Raw genomic sequence first — 20,621 nt, forward strand, 5'->3', positions numbered from 1 at the left:
CGGGGTCATGTACCACCTGGTCAAACACTTATAGTTACTCTCCCTTGTTTTTATGTCCACTGCCGTACCGTGTGTTGCCCCTAAGATGCTCCTCACTTTATCTCCGTCCCCGCATGCTCCCAATTCCTCTTCCCATTTTTTGATGAAGGGCGGAGACTCCAGCCCCGATCCCCTCACCAAAATTTTATAAATCTCTGAGATTTTCCTCTTCACTAAATCTTTACAAAATAACTTCTCTATCGGTCTATAGTCTGCTTCCTCCCTTAATGGGCCGGGAAGACTATTAACAAAGTGCTCAAGCTGGCCATATCTCCACCCGTTTAATAACCATAAATCCACTTGTGACTTTAATTCTCTAAATGTACAAATTTTCCCACACTTAATAATATCCCTTACTTGTGCCCCTGTGTCCAATAACCACTTACCCCCTACATTCTCCATCCCCGGGGGAAAGTATATATTTTCTTTCAAAAAAATTAAAGGTGAATTATACTCCCATTTATTATTCAAGTGCATCTGATCCCAAATTTTAAGTGTAAGGTGTGTAATATATTGTGTGTCTTTCCCCAACTTCCTAAAATGTGGGGGATTCCAAATCAAATGATTTAACTGTGTGTTGCTTAACCCTTTTTCTAAATTAACCCACCTTTTATTTCCTCTATTATTTTCCCAGTCCAGTGCCCGTGCTATTATAATTGCTTTATAATACATCCTAAAATCTGATAAGGCCAGCCCCCCACTTACTTTTTCTCTCCTCAATACTGTATGGGCTATCCTAGGTTTCTTATTATCCCAAACATACTTATTTATTAAACTAGTCAGTACACTGAAAACATTTTGTGGTAAGGGAATTGGGAGCATCTGCATCTTATATAGCACCTTTGGGGCTAACACCATCTTTACTAAATTAATTCGCCCTATCCAAGAGACATGGCAGTGTCTTATTCTGTTCATTTCTGCTCTAATTTCATTCAGAAGAGGGATAAAGTTCAACTTGTACAGATTCTCCTTATGACCCGTTAAATTGATTCCCAGGTATTTAATATTATCTTTCCAGGGGAAGTGAAAAACTGCACCCAATCTACTCGCTTCCTGTTTATTGATGTTAATCTTTAGGGCTTCTGATTTCTCTATGTTGATTTTTAAATTTGAGAGCTCACTGTATTTCCTCAGTGTGGCCAACAAATTTGGCATCGTAGTTCTAGGATTAGAAACATAAAAAAGTACATCATCCGCAAAAGCGGCCAATTTATGTTCCTCCTCACCCACTCTACAGCCACTTATATCTGGATTTTTCCTAATCGTAGCTAACAGGGGGTCTAGGCCCAGGACAAACAGGAGCGGGGACAAAGGACATCCTTGTCTTGTCCCGTTTTCCATAAAAAATTGTGCTGAGGGAACGTTGTTGACCTTTACGAATGCTGTAGGATGGGTATATAAGGTTTTTATCCATTTTAGCATTATTGGCCCTACTCCCAGTACTTCGAGTGTACAAAACATGAATCCCCAGTCTACTCTGTCAAACGCCTTCTCGGCATCTATTGACAGAAGTAGACTGGGGGATCCATTTGATTTAAATGCCTCCATTATCAGGAGAGACCGCACCCCGTTGTCTCTTCCTTGCGTTTGGAATGTTTTAAGTCCCGTAGTGGTCTTGATCTGGTGTACAAGATCCCATTATGTATCCAAACCGCGGGGTCTGGGATGGACAATAATTCAGGCAGGCGTGTGTTGAACCAGAGGGGGGTGTGAGAGTGAACCTGTGGGGTCCAGAGTTTTTGTAGTGCCATCCGCCATACCCTCTGGTGGTGTGTCAACATGTCTGCTTTGTGTTGGGAGGTACTTCCTGTCAATGGGGCCCTTAGGACTGACTGAAGTGGGGTATGGTCTGGGTTATCAATGTGTTCACAGAGTAATAGCTGGTATCTTGGTAGCTCATTTTTGGCAAAATGATAGAAGTGGGACAGTTGGGAGGCAAGATAATAGTCCTGAAAATCTGGAAGAGCAGCTCCTCCCAATGTCACTGGGTTCTTCAGAATTCTCCAAGATAATTTGTGCCTGCTGTGTCCCCATATAAATGAATTAAGAATAGATTCAATTGTTTTAAAAAAAAAATTTTGTGGTATATACAAGGGGGCATGCCACACCAAATAGAGTATCATTTTGACTAGACTGACGCATCCTATAACACCCAGGGGTAGTCTGGCCCAAATTTGTGTCTTAGTCTTGATCAGGGTATACAGGGGTTCAATGTTCAAGAGTGTGTAGTCTGTGAGCGATCTAGGTACTTGATCATGGAGACCCTGGGGAGAATCAGAGTGGGGGATGTGGGTGAGGGGGGGGAAATGGTCAATCGGAAGGATCTGGGATTTAGACCAATTAATGCTCAGACCCGAGTGGCTACCAATAAGTTCTATGGAGTGGAGGGCTGCAACAAGGGAGGGACCCGAGTTGGCCAAGTATAGGAGCTTAACGTCTGCATACATCCCAATCTTTTCTTCCAGATTCCCTATCTTAAGGCCTTGGATGTTAGTGTCTGCACGAACCATGATGGCCAATGGCTCTGCAGCCAATGCATACAGCATGGGGGAAAGGGGGCCGCCTTGTTGGGTCCCTTTCTCCAGCGGGAACTGGTCGGAGAGCCAGCTGTTTACAAACACCTTGGCCTTCGGGGATTGATATAGGAGCTGAACCCAGCAAATAAAGTTGCGGCCAAGTCCAAATCTCAAGAGGCACTCCCACAGGTAGTTCCACTCCATGGAATCGAAGGCCTAGGCGGCATCTAGAGCCACCACGACCCTCAAGCCAACTTCATCATGGGACCCCTGAATGTTCATAAATAGGCAGCGAATATTCATAGCAGTGTTTTTCCCTGGCATAAAGCCTGTTTGGTCAGGGAGGCTAGAATCTTAGCCAATATTTTAATGTCGACCTGTAGTAAGGAAATAGGTCTATACGATTCCGGGTATTTAGGGTCCTTACCAGGCTTAGGGTTTACTACAATTTGGGCTTCCCTCATAGAGGGGGGTAGGATTCCCGAGTCGAATATGGATTTGCATAGGTCATGGAGTTTAGGGGTTAAAATTCCAGAGTAGGTGGCATAAAATTCAAGTGATAAGCCATTTGATCCTGGGGCCTTAGATGTGGCCAGACAGCCTCAGAAATATCCTCCTTAGTAATAGGAGCCTCTAAGAGTTCACATTGGGCGTCAGTCAATCTAGGGAATTTAATTCTCGCTAAGTAATCTCTGGTATCTTGGGGAGTGTGAGTGACCCGGGAGGTGTAGAGTGCACGATAGAATCTCGCAAATTCCTCCGCTACTTGTTGCGGACCAGTGATGTCGTTCCCCTGGGGGTCAGTCAACGACACCACCACCGGGGGACGTGAATCTAAGTGGGCAAGATATACAAGTAGTTTGCCCGATCTTTCTCCATACTCAAATACCTTTTGCCTACAGAAAAAGATGCGTTGCTTGGCCTTCTCGATATGTAATTGGGAGACCTGTCGCATCTGAATCTTGAGATTGTTGGCAATGCTGGGCGAGGGGTCTCGGTGGAACGCCTCCTCCAGCACCTGTAGGTGTTCTGTAGCCTGTTGGACAATGAGTTTTTATGATCGCTTAAGCCTGTTAATACGTGTGGAGAGCAGGGAACGGGCGTGGAGCTTAAACATCTCCCACACTATGTCGTACGTGGCTGAGTCCCTGTTGGCTGTAAAATAGTATTGCAATTCCGTGGGGATGTCATCCTGCTCCTGCAGAGCAGTCAGCCAGAATGGGTTCAGCCGCCGAAGAGGAGTGGAGGCCTTCAGGAGCTGGATCGTAATCCAGTAAGGGGCGTGATCCGAGAGTATTCTCTGAGCAAAGCCCGCATCTCCCAGTTTAGGTGTCAGGGTCTTTGAAATTATAAGGAAATTGATTCGTGACATTGTGTTATGGCTGGCTGAGAAGCATGAGAAGACTTTAGTGTGTGGATGTTTGTGGCGCCAAGTGTCTACAAGAGTAAAGTAAGTCAGTATTCGGTATAATCTGGTATGGGCCAGCGGGTCAGGGGGGAGGTTGTGTGGTCAGTTTTTAATAGGAAAGCAAGGGGATTAGCAGGAACCAGGGATTTCACATAAAGGAAGCAATACAAAGAGAACAGGATCATTTCTCATGCAAGAATATGGTACAGCTAGCACATATCAGGAATATGAAGTGTTGGGGTATCAAACGTTTACATTTCCAAATGTTTTAGGGGATTATTTATGGAATAAAAATCAGATAAAGCCTACTGTATAGAATCTAATGATCTGCTGTTACATAGCAGATAACACATAACAAAGTTTTTAGAATGTCATATCTAGAGATGGGAAATCCCAGAAAAAAGGAAACATTAAAAATAAAAAAGTTCTTCCCCCGTTTTTTTCAAAGACGTTTTTGTTTTTTCCCGGAAAAATTTGAGAAAAAAAAATGTGGAATATGTTCTTTTACAATGATAAGTTATATATCTATGACTTGGTATTTAAACTATAAAAATGAAGACCTTAATGAAAGAATTCTGAGACTTTTTTAAAGTCTTTAATTATTGCATGTTCCCCCAGCTGAAGACAAGCAAATCCTGGAATACAATTCAAGTAACACTGTACTTCTCAATGTAATCACCATTTGTCCCATAGTGTAGTATTAAATTAAAATACACACATTATATATACTGTATATATATATATATAGATATATATATATATATATATATATATCTATATATATATATATAGATATATATATATATATATATATATCTCTCTCTCTCTCTCTATATATATATATATATATATATAGATAGATAGATAGATAGATAGATAGATAGATAGATAGATAGATAGATAGATAGATAGATAGATAGATAGATAGATAGATAGATAGATAGAGAGATATAGATAGATATATATATAGATATATATATATATATGTGTGTGTGTATTTTAATTTAATACTACACTATGGGACAAATGGTGATTACATTGAGAAGTACAGTGTTACTTGAACTGTATTACAAGTAATAGCTCCTTTAAACCACTGTAAAATCACCACTTCTTGGTTCCATGTTTGTGACATCACTTCCTGCCAACCCATTTCATCATGTAATGTGTTATTGACCTATAAATGGCTAGTGGGTCAATGGCTTTTGGTCAGCGTTCTACCTGCCTGAGTATATGAGTTAAGAGCTATATATGATTGATGTTTGTAAAATGTTTTTTATATGGATATATTTTTCATCCATTACATTTAAAATGACTACATTGTAAGATTTCTTTCCTCCTATGATAAAATCATACTGTGATAGAGCAGAATTGAAGAAGGTGGGATACATTTGAGGAGGCAAATCCTTGCAGAGTTTACTTTAGTCCTGGATTATATGAAAAAGGCTCTATGACTAACTTTATGAGGGTTTAATGAATTCTGGTAAGCCTCCTTTTTCACTTGAGGGATAAACTTGGTGAAGATCTGTATTGAGTTTGAAGATTTCAAGAAAACATTAGAATATAGTAATTTTATCATATCAACACTTGGATTTGTATTTACACTTCACTGGACTTGGTTAAAAAAGATATAATTTGTTCAAATACATTTTTTTAGGAATGGTATTATAGTTTTATGATTTTAGGTATTAAGAGCTTGCTTTTTGGTTGACTGCAAATTCAAACACCCAGGGGTGTTATTCACCACCAGCAGCTGGAGATTTTATGCATGTAAGATGTAGCGCAAGATTGGATTATATGTTCAGCATGTTTTACATTTGCTGTTTTTACTTATTAGGCCGCATTCCTATATCATCTACAGTCACGATATTTGCAAAATCAGGTATGTACAAAACCTACAAAAAATGATAAGGTAAAATTGCACAATTGCTGTATACATAGGAATCTTAGGACCAGGGGTGTTCCTTGGATCCTAATAAATCAGGAGCACCTCTGGCACACAAATTTAAAAAGTTGAGGGGCTGGTAGGATACCATGATGACTACTTTGAACTCTTTGTAAACAAACATAACTGTATTGGTCTGAAATGTCACATAAGGATGACAAAAAAAATATATACATTGAAAAGTAGATAGAATAAACAATGGTTCAAAGCTTTATAACACATAGAATGTATCATCTCCATATCTGAATATCTGAAAGGAGACCCAGAGCACTGGGCATTAGCCCTGGTTGCCAAGATCTAGCAATGGCCCTGCTTGCAATTAAAGTATAGGGCAGACATGCAATCTGCGGGATCCACAGGTATTTGTCCCTTGCATGGTGTAAGAAGTCAGCCAAACCTAATAATTATCCTGATGAAATGACTGGAACATTTAAGTAATCAACTGGAACTGGAACATTATTGGACAATTTCATGAATGCAGTTGCTAGATGTCTACTGATATCAGTGATATTGGAAATGTGTTCATCTTTTGCACACTGATTACTTTATGTAAAAAGCTTTTATATGAAGTACTGTAATCTTCTCTTATAACCAAATCAGCATGTAAATCATGTAGATATTTATTCCATGTTCACTATATGAAATGATGGAACAAATAGTAGAACTTTCAGGGGTCCATTACATGTTAGAATTTCTACATTCACATCTTTTTTTTTTTGGTACAGTGTATTCAAAAAAACAAGCTTCCTCATCTTTGGGGCTGTTTTTTGGCATAACGCACCTTCCACGGGGGATCAATTGTAAAATTTAGAGGAGTGACTTTAGCTTTATTAACATTTGACATTAAGCTTATACAGTATTTGGAAGATGAAAAAATAAGTATCACACTGTTAAAAATTGTAATTGTTTTATTCCTCCCTGTTACAGGGAATTGTGACGATACAGATCATTGTCAGTATTATATCAAACATCATAAATGCCTTGGTGAATTATGTCTTCCTCTTTGTTCTGGAACTTGGAGTTATGTGAGTAGATGAACAATATTTCTAATCTTGGTATAATTGCATATTAGTAGTTCCTAAAGAAAATCTGTCACAGAAGAGGTATGTGGGTTACCTGTCTTTCCCTGGCTTCAATAATGTATGAATCTCTGATTCAAAGCAAACATGTAAAGAGACCCTGCCCTATGCTGTTGTGTTCCTATTTGAAATTAGAGTGTTTATTACTAAGCTGTAACCAGCCTGAGCTATAGCTTACCTTTGTCTAGACTCTGTAGGTCTTCCTTAAAAGAGAAGTATGTTTTATTTCTTTTTTAATTTATAATTCATACTTACTTATGTGGATGCAGCATCAGATCGATACTGCAGCTGTCCCCCGCCATCTCTGCACTGAGAATCGAGCCACCAAACACCGCCGATGGCTCAGTTTTCACAGATCCCCGAGAGGAGAGCTGCTGACTGTCAGTCAGCATCTCTCCTTTCTGCTTCTCCACACTCATTGGAGCGCTAAGCTGTGGAGGGGCGGCTCGCTGAGACGGCCATCAGACTTGGTGGATCCAGACTTGGAAGTCGGGATGACACGCTGCCTCGACTGATGGCAGTGACGTCAGCGGAGAGCAGACTTCAGAACACTCTCCGCTGAAAACGGGTCACAGGAGTGCTAAACAAATTGCACTCCTGTGACCCAGAGGAGAAGCCCAGCCTAAAAAGCTCAGGCTGGACTTCTCCTTTAAAGTGGATGTAAACCCTCACATACAGCCAGTGAAATGAACAGCCTCAGATGATACACAGAGATGAAGCAAATCCTTCTACATAAGTTTTAGTTGTATATCTCCTGTCTTCAGCTTTCTACATCCTTTAGAAAGTGCACATTGTGTTAGAAATCTCTCTTCCAATTTCAGCAGTGGGAGGGGAGTGACAGCTGATTGGAGGAAAGGCACATACACCCTCCCCCTTCCACATAGGCAGAAGAACAAATAAACTTGCAGAGCTGTGCTGTGAATAGGCAAGCTCTCTGCTTATCTGTCTCTAAATTCCCTCCCTGACACAAATTTCCAGCTGCTTTTATCTCCTGTGTCGAACAACTTGTCAGAAGTTATCATGCTAATAACAGAGGAGCGGAGCAGCAGAAAGACACGGCAATTAAGGCTTTGGAGGGAGATAAGTAAACACTACAGATATATGTGCCCAGATCAGATTTATGAATGGGGTTTACAACCACTTGGGTTGATTGTGTCTGCCTGTTATCATAAAGGAGGTTTATAAATTTGTAACTGACCAAACCAATCCATGGGATTCGTGTTCAGATGCATAGTTTGGGAAATGGTTAATATTAGGGGTCACCTTTTCAGAGTGTCCTGTCCCTACTGGGTTTTTGCCTGGAGAGGAAGTTTGTTTGGATAGTCTCTCCACTTGGGCCTTACCTGAGCCCGGTGCAGGTGCTGTAGGCCTAAGAAATTTAGCTTCCTGCTGGAGTGGACATCTGAAGGTAGATGGACTTGCAAAGAATCTTCTTGCTGAAAAATGTCACAGAGAAGCTGGGTAGAAGTTACTACTGGACTGTAATGCCGTGTACACACGACCGGACTTTGACAGCAAAGGTCCGACGGAACGAATCCACCGGACAATTCGATCGTGTGTGGGCTTCATCGGACCCTTACGGTCGAAAAATCAGACGGACTTTAGAAATAGAACGTTTCAAATCTTTCCGATGGACTCGAGTCCGGTGGAAAAATCCGTTTGTTTGTATGCTAGTCCGACGGACGAAAAACAACGCAAGGGCAGCTATTGGCTACTGGCTATGAACTTCCTTATTCTAGTCTGGTCGTACGTCATCACGTTCGAATCGGACTTTGGTGTGATCGTGTGTAGGCAAGTTCGTTTCATCGGAACGCTGTCGAAAGTCCTTCGAAAACTCCTTCGGAGTTCAGCTGTCGAAAAGTCCGCTCGTGTGTACACGGCATAAGAATGATTCATCACACATCAATCAAGGTATCTTGGACTGCTCTGGAAATGGCCAAGAGCCAGATATATTAGAAAGAGTTTCATTGCAATATAAAGGAAGGACTGTGACTATTCTTACAGGGTCATAGGTCTGTCTGGTAGCTTTCACAGGGCAGGCAATTCTAAGGCTGTTCCTAAAGACCCATTGCTATCAGAATACCTGTCTTTTTCTTTTTTCATTATTTTGCTGTTTTTGGGTATCCTGCACCCCTAAGGATAGTCACTGCAACATTTTTTCATTCCACAGTAAGCACAGTCTTCATGGGAGTTGCAACTCTGCTTTGAATTTGAGAACAATAAAGCATTGTTGCTATACAATCACAGAAAGCTGTAATTCACTGGCAGAATGAACAGGTATTTGTTGGACATTATAAGGGGAAAGGGAGGAAATTGTGGGTGAAATGCACTTATTATAGGCCAAAGCTCTTTTTTATTATTATATGTTCTGCTCTGCTTTTAAGTTACAGATGAGGATGGTAGGTGTTTTCCTGAACTCTGAACTCTCCCTTCAGCCCCACATCCAATCACTGTCCAAAGCATGCTGCCTCAACCTACGCAACATCTCCAAAATACGCCCCTTCCTAACCAATGACACCACAAAGCTTCTACTCCATTCCCTGGTTACCTTGGCTAACTCCCTCCCCATTGCCTTATTTTACATAGGCTTTCCCCCCTTCAGTCCATCATAAATGCTGCTCCTAGAACCATTCACCTCAACAACCGTCAAGTGTCTGCTAACCCTATCTGCCAATCCCTCTACTGACTTCTGCTCACCCATTGAATTAAGTTAAAAATACTAACAACTTACAAAGCCATCCACAACTCTGCACCCTGCTACATCACTAACCTAGTCTCCAAATACCAACCTAATCATTCTCTTCGTTCCTCCCAAGACCTTCTACTCTCTAGCTCCCTTGTCACCTCTTCCCATACTCGCCTCCAAGACTCCTTCCTGAACATCCTACCCAAATATGTCCAACTATCTCTTTCTCTGTCCCCTTTTAGGAGATCACTGAAAACCCCTCAGAGAAGCCTAATCTACCCCACATAACAACTGTACTTTTATTTTCTCCATCAGCTCATCCCCCACGGTTAAAACCTTTTGTATCATTTGACCATTACTTTTAGATTGTAAACTCTATTGAGTGGGGCCCTCTGACTTCTCCTGTATTATACTGTATTGTAACTGTATTGACTGCCCTCATGCTGTAGAGTGCTACGCAAACTGTTGGTGCTACTGTATATAACTACTGTATAATAATAATAATACTTTTGGTGCTTCCAATTAAAAGGAAGGTATGGATCGTATGCAAAGGTAAAGTGCTAAGGATCTAAAATATCAGTGATGATTCAGTGATCCCTATTGCCATAAGACTAGTCAAGACTAAAACACTTTGAACTTTATTAGGTGCATACTGTAGTAAACAATCACCCAACACCTTCAAATGTACTTTTTTTGTTCACAGTGGTTCGGCTTGGGCCAACACTATTGCTCAGTTTTCCCAGGCTCTTTTGTTGTTCCTTTATATTCGGCTGAAGAAACTTCATGTACACACATGGGGAGGTATGATCTTGTTACATTTCAGGTTATGAGGCAAATGTAATATCCATAACATTGTAACATAAAGGGGTTGATTTACTAGAGGCAAATAGACTGTGCACTTGACAAGACTAGATAAGTGCAGTTGCTCCAGAGCATAGTAAATGAGCAGAAGCTCTGCTGACCTCCATCATACAATCATGTGCTAGCAAAAATGCTGTTTTGTTTATTTTCCTTGCACATGACTGGGTATTTTTTGCAAAGTGAAGCTTTACCTCATTTACTAGGCTTTGGAGCAACTGCTCTTTGCAAAGTGCACAGTCTATTTGCCCTTAGTAAATCAACCCCAAAGTGTGACACTAATGAATGCATAACAGGAAAAAAAAAATTTAGGAAAAGAAAAAAAAATAATTGTGGCTTTCAGCAGACAAGTATTTATGGGCCTGTTTACACTACAGTGTTGTTGTAATTGCTTTACCACAAAACGCAGTGGGTTAAATGCCATGGTGCAATACGGTGCCATTCAGAATACACCTTTTGACAGAAGTGTAATGCCACGTACACACGATCGCACATTCCGACAACAAAATCCATGTTTTTTTCTGACGGATGTTGGCTCAAACTTGTCTTGCATACACACGGTCACACAAATCTTGGCCGAAATTCCGAACGTCAAGAGCATGGGTGGAACTTTTTTTGCGTCGGAATTGTGTATACATGATCGGAATTTACGACAAGGGATTTTGTTGTCGGAAAATTTGAGATCCAGATCTCAAGTTTTGTTTGTCGGAAATTCCGACGGAAAATGTCCGATGGAGCCTACACATGGTCGAAATTTCCGACAACTCCCATTGATGATCCAACATTTCCCGTCGGAAAATCAGACCGTGTGTACGTGGCATAAGGCTGCGCAATGGACAGTAATGTACTAATGTGCAATGCCCGTGCAGTGTGCTGCCCAAAAATACTTCATGCACCATTTTTGGCAGCGCACTGCATGATGTGTGTTGCCGTGTGCAATGTGCGGTCATTTCCAAGGTGCATTGGGATGCCATTCAAATGAAACACATTTGATGTGCATTGCCACACACTGCAGAAGAGCGAACACTAATGCACATGTTACCTTAACCCCATAGAGTAAATAGGTCCTAAGATTTAAAAATGAATTTTCATGTTCACTTGCTATGTATGTGTACTTGCTAATTCATACTTGGTTAAAGAAGGGCTAAAAAAAAAAAAAAAAAAAAAAAACTCTGCTGATGCTTTTTTCTTAAACTTAAAGGTTGGTCCTTGGAGTGTTTGCAAGACTGGAACACCTTTGTAGCATTGGCAGTGCCGAGCATGCTTATGGTGTGCATAGAGTGGTGGACCTATGAAATTGGCAGTTTCCTTGTAGGTAAGCAAAATAAAGCAGAGGAAAAATGGAAACCTTCTAAACTTTTTGTCTGCAGACTAATGTACGAAACAAATGTTTACAACTGTTAAAAGAACAATACTGATAAAACATTTTTTATGGGCTTATTCAATGAGGTAGTGTTGAGAGAAGTAATGCTGTGCAATGTGTAGTAACCCCTAGTAACCCATTATATTTAAGTTTACTGATATAAGATAACTGAATGTAAACCTGGCCATCCATGGGTCATTTTTTTGACCAGCCAGCCGGCTGGTCAAAGTAAAAAGAAACCACGTACAGATTCCCCCATCCACACATTCGAGGCGGATTGAGACATTCTCCCTGCTGCGCTATTGTATTCTGACAGCAGGGCTCCTCCTCTGTCAGAATATACTGATCAGCACTACAGCCGATTTAATCCACATTTTCCAACAGTCCTGGTAACGAGGAATCAACGACTAAATTGACTGCTCTTGAACTGCAATGGCTGTAGATGGATCGAAATTCGGCTGGTCACTGCTAAACTGACTTGATTTCAATCCATCTATGGCCAGCTTTATTGTAATGATTGCTATGGATTTTTACACTTTCTACAGCTCTGTAGCTTTATATGCCACCTTCCTATCCCTAGCATGCTAACTCAATAGAATAAGTATCACCACATAGGTGAGGTCCTCCCTCTCTTCTTTGCAAGTGCAGTTGCACTGCAAAGGCATTTGCTCCGGAGCTTAGTAAATATAGTAAAGCTTCACTTTGCAAAGAATACCCAATCACATGCAAATTTTTTTTTTTTCAACTGCATTTTTTTTGCACATGATTGGATGATGGAAGTCCAGCAGAACTTTCCCTTGTTACACTAAGCTCTGGAGCAAATGCCCTTGCAGAGTGTAGATGCAGTTACAAAGGGCACAGTCTATTTGCCTTTCGTAAATCAATGAGTTAGGCCCCATGCACACTGGGCATTTGCCCATCTCTCCTAAACACCTTTCCTCTTGGCAGCAGCATTTTGGCAAAAAAAATTACTTACTTGTGTAAACGCATGTTAACACACGTTTAGTATCGAGTATACATGCTTTTGGGGACTACAAGTGTTTTTCCTGCCAAAACACTGCTACTCCTGAACTCACCGGCAGTGGGGTTTTTTCTGCCTCTAAATGCCTATGTGTGCATGGACACAAAAGCTTAAATGGCAGAAAAAAAACACCAGATGCCCCTAAAATCTGCATTTTTAACACTCAGTGTGCATAAGCAAGGCTGCCTGTCAGGTGAGCCCAATCTAGGCCAGATGCTATTAAGTAGATTGAAAATTGTTCATACCTGAGATAGCAGGGTACTGCAGGCTTGCCAGTGTGCTGCAGAAATTTCTGTGGTGGCTGCACACAGGGTTTAAGTTTCCTTGTTGTGTCTCTGCAGTGCAGACAGACTTTTAAGAGGTTATCATCTTTATTAAAAATGTTCTTTGTTCCCCCCACCCAAAAAAAAGTCAGCAGCTACAAATACTGTAATAATTGTAATAAAAAGACACTTGCCTGTCCAGATGCAGCGCTGTCCTTACCTGGGCCGCTTCTTCGCCGGTCTTCAGGTCCCCAGTGCCACAATGCTAACTGTGGGAAGTCAAGTGTGACTCCTTGCGGGTTCACAGCCAGCCAGTTCCCCATTGTGCATGCACGAGTTGCTCTTTCCCCTGTGAATGGTCCCGCAGCCTCCTAGGCCAGGTGACCCGTCCCAATGTCCCAAGAGGCTATGGGCGAGGTGGGGTGAAACTTACGCTCAGATCGTCCAGGTGATACCCCACCCACCTCCAAAAAAAATGTCCAAAAGTTGAAAGGGGGAGGGAGGGGGTGGCAGAAAATTGGAACTTCCCTTTAGGGGTGAAGTTCTACTTTAATCACACAAGCTTCCTGCTTCAGCTCCTCCTGCTATATGTTACATGGCATAACATTTTCCTAAAATGACAATACACAGAACTTGACAAATACACAGGGAGATTAGAAATAGTCACAATTTGCCTTGTTTGCATTAAGATGTTTTTGTTTTGTTTTTTACATCTCTACATTTTTTTAAATATTAGGAAATCTAATAAACTCAATATTGCTTTTTTGTACAGTTTTGGGTAATCTGCATAACATAGTAGTCAAAAGGAAATGACATGTTTAACAACACAGAGCAAGTATGATCTACAAATCATAGTAACCAATCATCTTGATTTTATGTAGTATAGGCAGATGTATTATTAAAAAGTAGGCTGATTTGTGACTAGTTCCTATGTGTTATTGCCATTTTGTACTCTTACAACAGTACTGTCTATTGTAGGGGTGCCCAACCAGTGGCCCGGGGGCCACATGTGGCCCATGGAGCCCTTTGATGTGGCCCACGACCTCCTACTCTGGGATGGTAGGTTGGCAAGCCCAGATCACAGGTCGCTGATCCGCCATCCCAGAGCATCAGTGTTGTGAATGTAGCTGGCGGCAGAGGAAGCAAGCGGCCGCCGAGCAGAGCCTCATAGCGCGAAGCTTCCTGTATAGCGTCACCTCCTGTCACAGACAGAGTGATACCAAATGCACTCTGCCTGGGACAGCAACAGCTGGTGATACCTGAATACCTGTAGGACTGTTATTAAAAGGTAAGTTTATTACTAACTTATATATGGGTAAATCTGTTCTGCAGTGATTACTGGGACTGATTCGCAGGTGCAAAACAATGAATTGTTATTGCTTGCGGGCTTGGTGCGCTTTCAGAAAGTGCACTGCACTTGCAGGATATAACAGATATCTATGGCAAAGTGCAGCTAACCCGCAGGTGTACTTCGCTGCACCCACGGAATAGGTAAACTGCAGCGCATCAGTGTGAAAGCAGCCTTAGGCCCCTTTAACAAAATCTGTTCGACCCAATCAGTCCCTCCGCCATGCGTCTCCTCCCCTCCTCCTAGGCGTCCAATAGGATCACCTAACCTTTCAGCCAATCGGGAAACAGGTAACAGACTTCCTGATTGGCAGAGAGACGATTCAGTGTTAGAAAATATTCATTTGCTTTTCTAACACACCTGGGTGGACTCCGAGCGCAATGCTCTGCGCTCCGAGTCCACCCTATTTTGAAGCCTATTAGAGTCTATGGCTCTAATCAAGTGCTTCAAAAATACACCCCTGGCACTGTAATTCAGGCCCCCAGTGTCCGAAAAGGGGCCGGACGCCTGAATAGGGGGTGGCAGCGGTGGCCATGGATAGATTCATTTGCATGAATCTAGCAATTATTCATAGAGGGGGGTAGCGAGTATAGAGGAGGTGTCGCCCATGCGCCCTTAATGTACAGGCTGCCCCTGAGTGGCCCTCGCTCTTCTAAAGGTTGGGCACCCCTGGTCTATTGGGTGGTATGTAGCTACACTAGGAAAACTGTTTTTATATCTAAACTGTCAGGTATATAAGTGTTAACATTGCCTTACAGCCACCAATCATATTTATACTGTCAGACCTCCATATTTTCCAAGGTAGATATTACCCTGACACCTGTAACCAATGTATTTTGCAGTTTTTTGTGTAATATGTTTTCCTGCTGTTTCAGGCCTTATAAGCGTGGTAGAGCTTGGTGCCCAGTCTGTTATATATCAGGTGGTGACAATTGCATATATGGTAATTATATTTCTAATTACTATCAGAGCGCTGATAAGAAAAATAAGCTACTGGCCATTAACAACAAATATATCTTACCAAGTACTTAATATGTGACATTTAAAGCAGCATTAAACCCCAAACCAAAATTGTAATATATTGCAGCTTACTAATCATTAGATATGGTGGCTGTGTTAGTTTTCTTTTTTCACTTGGCGATTTGGCCATTAATACACCTCCTGTGTTAAAGTGCCCCCACTATGGCTGTAGGAGAAACAGTGTTAAAAGATTTGTCTTAACCCTCTCTAACTGATACAGCGATACATCTGTAGGACAGCTTGTTCTGTGAAAAAATAACAGACTTACTGGCCAGATCACCATAAGTAAATAAAGGAAAGAAAGCCTAAAAAAGAAAACTAGTACAACCATCATATCTAAGAACTGGTAAACGGCAATATAATAAATAACGGAAAATTGTATCAAATACTTACCGTAATTTTCCTTTCCTGACGCCAAACCATGGCAGCATACTACTGATAGAGCTCCGCCTCTTGACCACTCCCTCAGGACCAGTGAATAGCATAAATGAAAGGTCTAGTTAGGCCCCACCCCATTCTCTGTAATTCTGCTGCCATGGTTTGGCGTCAGGAAAGGAAAATTACGGTAAGTATTTGATACAATTTTCCGTTTTCCTGATGCCAACATGGCAGCATACTAGTGATAAATAACTAGCTGACAGGGTGGGATCTACTTGTCAAACCAATCATCTAATTAGGATGAGACAGCGGACTGAATAGTTCTTCCTATAAAGTCCCCCGGGTCTATTCCGTCACGTTTGAGTAGAAATGTAGGAACGACCACGATACCCCTGTACAGATGGGCACCATAGATTCTCTTGAATTTGCTGCCTATGAGGCTTCAACCGCTCTGGTAGAATGCTCCGCCACCACTGAAGGAGGCTCGCGACCCCTAGTCCTATATGCACAACCAAGCCTGCTAGGATCCAGGCGGTAACCTCTTTCCCTTGAGGATTCCCAGCTAGAATGACAAAAGGTTTATTTAGATGACCCGAAAGGGACAAATTGTGGACAGGTACTACTTAAAGGTTCTGAAAATGAACAGTACGTGTGACTTTCCTGTGTGAGGTTGTGGAAAGTTAGGCTATATATATATATTTTTAACTTTAAAGCTCCAAGAGCTTGAATCTCTGATAACCTTCTGCTTAAAATTCTTGTAATTGATACTGCCTTGTAAGTGATGGCCTGAACCGAACATTGCTCTGTGGGAAACAAACTGATATGAGATCCAGCAACTCCAGTAGATCTTTCTTTCTTTCTTGGTGACCAACTCCTCACGACTACCCTCAAAAGTTGTGCAAACTGAAGGATTAGTAGCCCATTGAAATGTGTTACTGCCAAGATAGCCTATCCTCACATAGCTCACGAGTGTGGGGTAAGGCCTGGAGGAAGTATAGAACAGCTGAGACTGGAAGGGCAATAGGATCAATGTCTCGCCCTACCAAGAAAAAGCAAACTTCTTCCAGAATTAGATCTAGATGTTGTAAGTAGAATGTCTTCTTGCACGCAACAAAGTAGAGATCACTCTGGAGTGAAACTGGAGCAACCGGAGTTGCTCATCCTCCCCCTTTAGTGCCCCTGCTTGCAGCCCCAGTCTGCGTATGCTATGGAGGGGAAATGTCTTCTGTACCCTGAAATGAACGGCCAGGGAAAACCGAGGGCCTCCTGGTCAATATGGAGGACTGGCTATGACAACTATGTTCTCCCTTGACAACCTCAAGAGGAATCTCATTTACGGGAAATGTTGGGGAAAAAATATAGGTTAGATTGTAGTCCCAGGGAGAGACCAGAGCATCTGCCCCTTGCTCCTTGGGGTGCGGAAACAAAATCAGACCAGTTTGTGGGAAATGAGGAGGTCTGTCTGTGGTAGGCCCCACCTGTGGACCAGCTCAGAGAAGACCTGGGACGTAGACCCACTCGTTGTGCTCTGGGAAGCTTGTACTTGTTCAAAAGAAAAATCCACTGAGAGGTAAACTGCTTCCGAAATTTTGCTGGTGATCTTCTGCCCCAGGCGTTATGGGTTTCACCTCTCCTAATAGCATATTGCTACGAGTTTTCATCCTGGAGCTAAATATAGGGGACTGCTGCCCTGTTGCTAAACTACAATGAGATTGGTCCTCCTTGACTCTGTGTAGTAAGGCCAAAGTGCTAAAAGGGGTGTTTGAACCCCCAGCATGTTCAAGATTACCCTCCTTGGCTAGGAAGCTGTTTGCCTTGACCGAAAGTCCCTCGCAGTGCATCTTCCCGGCTGTCTTGATGAATTCTAGATGAAATTTGCGCAGGTGCCCATGCACCCCAGGAATCATCTATATGCATGATGACGTTGTACCCAGATGACTGAGGCACTGAGAAGCCATCAAACAAGCAGACGTATTCGTCCTTAGAAATCTGTTCCTGACTGTCACCACTTCCTCTGATGGAAATAAAACAGAGGAACTAGCAGAGCACCCCCGGGTACACCAACCACTGGGATGGAGAAAGTTGGCTTTGCTTTCCCTCTAAGGTGTGAGGATAGGATAGGCATCCTGACGATCCAGCAACAGCCTCCAGCGATGTGGTTATACTGTTTAATGGACTCCGTCTTAAAGAGCTCAAAGAGGGCCCCACAGGGTTCAACCTCTTCCGATCTGCAACTGGACACTAACCAACAACTCCTGCAAACTCCAAACAGGATTGGGTAGAAAACTTGCAAACCCTCTTGAGTCTGAGGTGTCTGTAAGCAATGTAGCAGGTGGTGGACTTAGCAGCTTCATGGAAGAGAGGAGCTGTGAGGAATGTCCCGAAGTGACCATGAGTGTCTGATACCTTCATCCAAGACTCTGTACAACATGCCGTCCAGACTCCCGTGAAGCGTGCCTTCTAGGTCTTATCTTAAGAGTCTGGGCATGCACTTGTGTGACTGGCTCACTGATCCCCCCAGAAGTCTGCACCAAGAAGCAAGCCAGACCCTTGGCATTCACTGCTACAAAAATGTCATTTTTGGCAAGATACTTCCAATAGGAAATCATGTCTAAAGGGATGCAGACCCTGCCACTCTCCTCAGAGTCCTGCAGGTGCAGCAGCTGGTTGATAATTATTAAACCATTCCTGTTAGACTCACCCAGTACATGGGCTGGTTATTGCTGGTCTGCCGGTGTTCTGCCATATAGTGTCCTCCTATCGGATAGTGTCCGCTCCGTACTGCGCAGGCGCAGCGCTTGCGCAGTACGGAGCAGAAGGAGATGCCGAAAATGTCCGAAGTTGATCAGCTGACCATCAGCTGTACACGGCGCTTCGGCAGTTCTTAGCGATGGCTGTGTAAGAGGGCCCCTCGCGGGCTCGCTTCGCTCGCCACGCTTCGGGCACGGCCTCGCTGCGCTCGGCAACTATATATTCTCACTCTATGTCCACTTGGATAGTAGGGAATGAACCTGGACATAGGGTGAGAATAACAGCGCAGGCGCCGTGTACAGCTGACGATCAGCTGTTAAACTTCGGAGACTTTCGGCGTCTCGTTTGTCCTCCGTACTGCGCCTGCGCAGTACAGGGAGGACACTATATGATAGGGGACTGTATTTGACAAGACACCGGCATCTGCAGATGCTACAGTATGTAGGAGCAGGTTGACCATTAGCTTGTTCAGAGTATACAGTTTCAACATCCTGTTTATACGGGCATTTTTCTCGAACTCCCTTCATTCTCCCCCACTCTTGTTTCTAGGAAGCAATACGCAGCCCAGGGTCTCAACCATATGTCCTCCCTAGCCGCCAAGGTGCCAGGGTACTCTTTCACTGGCTATACAAGCAACTAGGGGGAACTTCCTGGTCAGCCTCCATATTTTGAGTAGCAGACTGCTGCATCTGTAATATATGTAGCAAGGACCCAGGCCCCCTTCAGTCCAATGAGAACCTCCAGAGCCATGAGTTGTCAACATCCCTCCACATAGAGTGGGTCATAAGGCATAGTAGGTGTAGTGCATGTCTTTGAATTGTGGTGAAAAACCCACACAGGGAGAAGATATAAACTTCAACACAAGCATTAGTATGTTGGGGAATTGAACCAGCAACCCCAGTGCTGCTAGACAGAATTGCCACCCACCTAGCCAGCAGGCAGCCTCTGCAAAGTAGATTCATGGGCGCCAGACACCTAGGGTGTGCCACCTGTCCAGGATTCACCCGGACAGTTCGGGTTCTGAATCATGTGTCAGGATTCCAGTCCACCTGAGACCCGGACATATTACCCAGACCAGGCTGTGGCTCCCCAAGTAACCAAGATAGTCATATACAAAACTGTTTCCGCTGTAGGCGGCTGTTTGGCTTCACTGAAGGGTGATGATGTCAGCAAGGGCAATTTGGCCACACCCACTAGAGCGCTCTGTGCTTTACATTACCACGCTCCTTGGGGCACCCAAATATGTCTGTGCAACGCCAACCCGGCAGACTCCCAGACTTCTACAGGAGAACAGCCATGCAGGGAAAAGCATCCAGAAAGATGCCACATCTTCACGGACAAGAACGCAGTCTCCTATGGCAACAGTCTCCAACAGTTTCCAATACAAGTGTAACAGTTGCTTCAGGTAATTAAGGCGAGTTCAAAACAGAATCTTGTGCCACTCCTTTCAATAATAAAGACATTTGGTATTACCTGTTAGCTGCATACTCCTCCAGGCTAGTAGTTGAGGGTCTTTATATGAGCAGTAACTGACTCTTAATCTGTGGAGAAATGGGACGGCCAGCTGAGGTGAGGATAGCTGAAAAGCGACAGAAGGAGTAGGAGTAGATATAGGAGAAAGGATTCCACTCTCCTTTTTTTTTTTTATCTACATATACCTACATGCATATACACACATATCTACATATGTACACATATACCCACATATATATATATATATATATATATATATATATATATATATATATATATACACATACACACACGCATACATATCTACACACATACTGCAGAGGGTCAGTCTGGGGCAGGTTAGGAAAAGGTTAATTAAAGAGGGTAGGAACTTCTTCAGCCCTGCTTACTGTCAGCTGAGCTGAAGATGTCAGAGGGGTTGTATGTTTGGAGAGAGAGAGAGAGACACAGTGGCCTACTGTGTGAGAGGATCCATT

At 42.8% G+C, this 20,621-nt stretch overlaps 1 protein-coding gene across 1 annotated transcript in view; it reads left to right on the forward strand.

Annotated features, from left to right (window-relative positions):
- The window catches only part of LOC141129924 (multidrug and toxin extrusion protein 2-like), an 80,113-nt gene that overhangs the window by 25,420 nt on the left and 34,072 nt on the right, over window positions 1-20,621 (forward strand). The window contains exons 6-10 of the mRNA XM_073617954.1: window positions 5,798-5,842; window positions 6,833-6,930; window positions 10,374-10,471; window positions 11,730-11,843; window positions 15,399-15,466. Of these exons, the coding sequence (XP_073474055.1) occupies window positions 5,798-5,842; window positions 6,833-6,930; window positions 10,374-10,471; window positions 11,730-11,843; window positions 15,399-15,466 (423 nt within the window). The remainder of the gene's footprint in view (window positions 1-5,797; window positions 5,843-6,832; window positions 6,931-10,373; window positions 10,472-11,729; window positions 11,844-15,398; window positions 15,467-20,621) is intronic.

This window comes from Aquarana catesbeiana, linkage group LG02 (genome assembly GCF_042186555.1).
Source record: "Aquarana catesbeiana isolate 2022-GZ linkage group LG02, ASM4218655v1, whole genome shotgun sequence".
Classification (NCBI taxonomy): Eukaryota; Metazoa; Chordata; class Amphibia; order Anura; family Ranidae; genus Aquarana; species Aquarana catesbeiana.